The following is a 5710-nucleotide window of genomic DNA, read 5'->3' as shown; positions in this document are numbered from 1 at the left end:
CGAGGGGGGCTGTCCAGCAGCGCTCGGGTCTCGGCCGTGGGACCCGGCGGACCTCGGAGCTGTTCCCGTCCCTGCCGCAGGCTGGAGTTGACCTTGTGCCAGGCGCTCCATGCCTGTGGCTCGCGGACCTCCATTTATAAATGTCATTGCCATGATGCAAGCGCGGCGGTGGCACCGGACCGTCCGCAGATGGAGACAACCTGTCACGGCAAACAGTGCAACTGGGGGAAAGATACGGGTAAATGCAGTTTCCTTCCTCTTATTTGCAGGGGATAGAGTTTGCCCCTTCTCCCGGGTACCAAACAGGTGAGCTTGCTCTTTTTTTTTTTTTTTTTTAACCACCACCCGGTCAGCACTAAGTCTCCCCGAGAGCCAAATCTGCATTTCAGAGGCAGACTACCAGCTCTTTTGGCTTTAGAAACCTGTGGCTTGCTCCATCCGTGTCACGCTTAGCTTCTGAAAGCACAGGGAAACTCACGACCGTGTACTTTCTACTGAAATAACTCGAAAATGGGGCTAACAGGAGAGTCTGCTTCCATCCTTCCCAGGGCAAGTGCCTGTCTTTCACTTGAAAGCCCTTTGTCAGTGCTAAATATCATTAACCAAGCTTTTATAATCATAGTATCTGATGCCTTTGCTGGCTGCAAGCCATGTCCTTAGCCTACACTATCTCATAGCAGCACATATCTAGAGGAGAACATTCCCCTCTTTACCCCTCCTCCCAGTTGCTCCAAACTAGCTGGCACTACCCAGTTCAGGCTCTGGACATTTTGACCAGCTGACTGTGGCTGCCTTGTTTGGCTCTGTCCTCAGCAAGGAGGTGAATATGATTTAAACGTCACTTAATCCTTTTTCATTTCTCACTCATTAGCATTGAAGATGGCTGTTGTAAAAGGAAGCATATTTTTTCCCTTTATGTGAAGATGGCTGTCTCACAAGGAAGCATATTTTTGTTTCATATTATACATAACTGAGGTAAGGAAAAACAACTGCCCAGAGAATACACCTTTTCTTTAAAAAAAAAAAAAAGTCAGGAATCGATGTTTACCTTTGTAATAGTAAAATGCTTCTTGCTGAAATTTCTTTTTCAGTTATTAGAATGAATTATTCATCCCTGGGATTATTTGAATCATAATTATGATTTATTCATTTTCATGGTTAACTATTGAGAAATCCTTTAAAAAGAGCTTTTGAGAGGGATGGATGGAAAAGTTCCCAAGGTTTATAAGAGGATACAGGGCATGTCTACATTGCTGTGACTGACCTCACCCTGTGCTGGGTTTAAACGAGCGAGCTCCAAGCAGCATAGCAGGAACAACGTTCCACCACGGTTTGCAGGATGATTTTGCAGCCCCTAGAGTCATTTTTGCTGCCACAGCTCTGGTCTTCACGTTACCTGAGCGAGCAGTGTTACAGAATTCTGTGATTCTGTGAAAGACAACTGAGGTGCAGTCCCATCCAGCAATCCCTTCCCACCACAGCTGACCTCTGAGCAGACACTCAGGCTGCTCCACGCTGCCTGTGCTCGCTCCTGAAAGCCCCTCAGAAGCCACTGGCTTTCCCTCTGTGCACTTACCCTGCACTTTAGTCTCGGTATTAAATCCAGAAGCAATGTGTAACTCAACTCTTTTTAGAACGCAGGCTGTTCCCAAAGTGCTCTGCACCACAGTGCCTGTGCAGCCCCACCCTCACTTCTATATTAAGAGGAGATGCCAGCTGCCACCATTCAGCCTCCGTGCGGATCCTGCTGGACCAGCAGCTCCCAATGGCACACAGTTTGCAAAGCTGGAGAGGAACAGCAATGGGAGATGTGGAGATGTGAGGGAGGGGCAAGAGGCGAGCCCCAGAGCAGCACTCCCAAAAGCCACAGTGCTGTACCATAACAGAGAGATTTGGCTGCTGGGTCTCCAGCCAACTCCACAAGGCCACTGCTACCTGAAAACATGCCACTGCCTCACAGGGAAGCTTAGTGACAGCGTTCACATCTCCGAGCTCAGGTATGGCATGTCACTGTGGTTCGAGAGTTCACAATGACCACATCCTGCCCCAGTCTATAGCAGTCATTAATGCCCAGGTGCACAAAAATCCCTTCACAAATACATGGGAAAAAAATTGTTGTTGACTGGCACAGCAGGACACCTGATTCTGGGTTCCTATCCTACTCCAGAAGCTGGAAGGACATTGTCCTCCCAGGCTTGGTCCTTACAGCCACCTGTGAATCTGCAGCACAACAGTTCATTTTCAACAAGTCAAACCATTCCTTGGATGTCTTAGACACCCCTGAAGGTGGCTCAGCATTTTGGGTAACGCTGCCACCCTTTGGGTTCTCTTTAGCTCCCTTTTGCAGGGTTTGATGTGCTCAGCACTGCAGCTGCAACAAAATCGTGTCTGCATAGGATTTTCTCAGGAAAGCCAAATTCAAAGACTCTCAGGATAAGCACTCCAAAACCAAGATACCCCAAGCTGGAATCTAGATTTGAGTCTTGCACATGCAGAACTTCTTACCCACTTCCTGCCTTTCTGTGTTTCCCAGTCACCCCATCTTCTCCTGAACTTTCCAATTCTCTCCTCCATGGTTTCTGGGCTACCCCTATCTTCTGCTTTCCATATTCAGGCACTTTTCCCAGATATGGAGCTTCTCCTCCCCTCTGACTTCTTCACTTCCTTGAAGGCCAGTATCAAAGTACTTTTTCTATCCCTTTTCCAAAAAATCCTATCAGGATTGAAGCCTGCCCAGTAAGCACTGAAGGTGTTGCCTGACCATCTGGCTCATGGGGAGAAGGCACTGGGCAACCAGGAGAACAATTAGAGATGCTTTGCCTGTGTGACATCTTGTAGTACTCATCCACATCAAATGAAGAAACAAGAAGAAAACCAAACAGCCCTCCATACCTGCAGTATATTTTGGTGATCAAAACGCCTCTGAAATCATCCATCAACACCTTAACATGCAGCCTGAGAGGCACAATGAAACCTCCTACAGCCTGGAGGCCCTGAGGCAGAATTCATCTCCCAGGAGCCAAAATATTCCACATACACAAAATAAATCCCCATGGTCTAAAAAGAGCAATAGACAGGGAAATTAAAAAAAAAAAATAAAATGTAATAGCTGGCAGAGCATCCCCATTTGAAATGGTAATTTACACTTATGCACAGTACCAATTACAGCCAGCTTCATACTTCTTCACTTACTCAGAGCCATAAATACATAAATGAGAGTGCTGAACAGGGGAGGGAAGCAGAATTAGCTGGAGCCCTGAAGCTGCTAGGCATGCCACTCGGAAACAGGAGCTCTCCTGCTCTGTTTGGTTACCAGAAAACAGGAGCAAACCTGAAGGATGTTTGTTAACATCCTTCCAGGCATCAGAGCAGTCAGCTGCTTATGGCATCAGATGTTAGTGGCCAGATTCTCTGGTGCCTTCAGCCTCTTTATTCTGCTCCAAGTGAAGGCGTGGGTCTGAAATGTTTCTCTCTCCATTTCTCAGAATGCCAGACGCACTTATGATAGGAAAGAGGAGTGATTTCACTGGATGTGGCTTTCACATTCCCATTACACTGTAAGAGGGAAGAAACTATGCAATTTGTGCAGCTGCAGATCTCAAAGCCTCAGATGGCAAAAGGATGAGTAGTGATCAGGCATCTAATGACACCCATGTATCCATCACGCTGCCATTTCCACCACTGCCCCAATGGACAGGGATAAAAATTCCCAGTTTTCCCAAGACAGAAGCAACCCTGATTGTTATTTGGTAGGAAACCATTAATCCCAGTCATAAAATCATAGGATGGTTTGTGTTGAAAGGGACCTTAAAGCTCATCCAGTTCCAACCCCCTGCCATGGGCAGGGACACCTTCCACTATCCCAGGCTGCTCAGAGCCCCATCCAACCTGGCCCTGGACACTGTCCCTGTACTACACTTTGAATAGGAGGTTTGTGCCACTGTTGACTGATGGAAGACTTGCTCTTCCATGATAAGCTGAAGATGACTGCATCACCCTGGAGTATTCCTGGAACTCTGTCTTTTCTGTGCATCGAATAAGGACAGGTTCTTGTACTGGGAAAAGCATACCACGGTGTAACTAAAGATTTTGCCACAATCCTGGAAATAAAGGGAGAAGGGGAAGGGAAAGCAGGTTGTACTAGAAACTTTCATGCAAGTATTTCCTAGCTTTCAAGGACTTACCTCTGTAAAGTGCCTTCAACACTGTGTTTGTCTTGGGTTTGCAAAAAACTAAGATCGAAAAGAAGTTCCCCAAACTTCTATCTACAGTCGAGTAACTTTGAACCTTTTTTTAAACTTCTATTTAAGTTTCTTAAGTATTTTCCATGTAAATATGTTGGGTTTTTTTAAGATGCCTTTCATAGAGACATCCTGTAGATGTATGTCTGGGACTTCAGGTTTCAATTTATTACAATATGAAAAACCTCCTGGCCTCTCAGACAGGCACAGTTTTTAGGTTCATAGCACACTCCTGTGCTGTATGAGCAAATGAATGAGTGTGAAAGAAAATAACAACAGTATGCAGACCTATCACCAGAAAATGATGGAGGGTTTCACAACTACTTGTCAGGCACCTTAAAATTCCTGAGTTGTACAAACACTGTGTCAAGTCCTGCAGTATCAGATGCAACTGCTTTGAGATCCCTGTTCACCCTTCAGCTGGACTTTGTCCTCTTTTGGGTCTGTTCAACCCCTTTTGCTCCTCCAGTCTGTCATTCAATATCCATCCTTTGATTTATTTCCATCCTACAGTCCTTGAGCTGGTCCCAAGTGTTTATCCTGCCATCCTGTGCCTTGGCTCCTGCCCATGTCCCATCCTCCTGTTCGCATTTTCTATCTTCTCTCACCCCTTGCAGTTCACTGTTCCATCCTTCCTCATTTCCCATCCCCTCCTGCTCCTAATCCTTTTGTTTAACTTTGGCTCATCCTGAACCCAAAATATTTCTGCAGAGCCCCACCTGTACACAAGAGAAGGGCATTATTTCCAAAATGAAAAGCAATTATTGAAAACTGTTGTGGCATTTGATCCATCTGCATTTGTGCACAAGTGACATTACAGCCCTCCCAGTACTTCCAAATGCACAGGGAGGAAAATCATTTCAGCCCAAGTTCAGAAAGCCCTTCCCCAGGAGTCCTGGACTGAGATCAGGTTGCACATGCTGCTGGTGGCACCTCTAATATCTTTAACTGGTGGTGTTTGCAACAGGAAATTTTATAGTAGACTTGTGTTTGCATGTATCTGATGCAATGGAGGTTTGAGAGAGCAGTGTCATACAAAACATCACCATTAGCAGCAAGTGTGGAGCTAATATTAACAAAGTGAGGATATGGGGCTGGATGTTGTGAAATAGAAATAAGTGGCATTGCCTTGTAAGAGATCCTATAACGCTTTCCTAAGTGGTCCAGTTAATGATCCACCTCAGTGCCTTGTATCCTGTGTGAGGGTATGTGGAAGAAGAAAGCATCTGTTTGACTAAAGTAACCCAATCAAGGACCCTTTCAATGCAAAAAGAGACTATTTAGAAGGACATGTAGTGACAGGACAAGGGAGAATAGCTTCAAGCTGATGTAGAGTAGGTTTAGGTTGGATATTAGGAAGAAATTCTATACTGGAGGCCCTGGCACAGGTTGCCCAGAGAAGCTGTGGCTGCCCCATCCTGAGAAGTGTTGAAGGCCAGGTTGGATGGGGCTCTGAGCAACCTGGGCTA

General features: G+C 46.0%; 1 protein-coding gene across 1 annotated transcript in view; it reads right to left on the bottom strand.

Moving 5' to 3' along the window:
- LOC103763521 (potassium voltage-gated channel subfamily A member 6) overlaps positions 1-1364 on the bottom strand; it is a 4590-nt gene extending 3226 nt beyond the window's left edge. Inside the window, exon 1 of the mRNA XM_029965195.1 lies at positions 1270-1364. Within this exon, the coding sequence (XP_029821055.1) occupies positions 1270-1364 (95 nt within the window). The remainder of the gene's footprint in view (positions 1-1269) is intronic.
- Positions 1365-5710: the final 4346 nt, after the last annotated feature.

The sequence above is a fragment of the Manacus vitellinus genome, unplaced genomic scaffold (assembly GCF_001715985.3).
Source record: "Manacus vitellinus isolate BGI_N305 unplaced genomic scaffold, ASM171598v3 scaffold_90_pilon, whole genome shotgun sequence".
Lineage (NCBI taxonomy): Eukaryota > Metazoa > Chordata > Aves > Passeriformes > Pipridae > Manacus > Manacus vitellinus.
The sequence above is the reverse complement of the archived record's forward strand: the minus strand, read 5'-3'. Positions and strand labels throughout refer to the sequence as shown.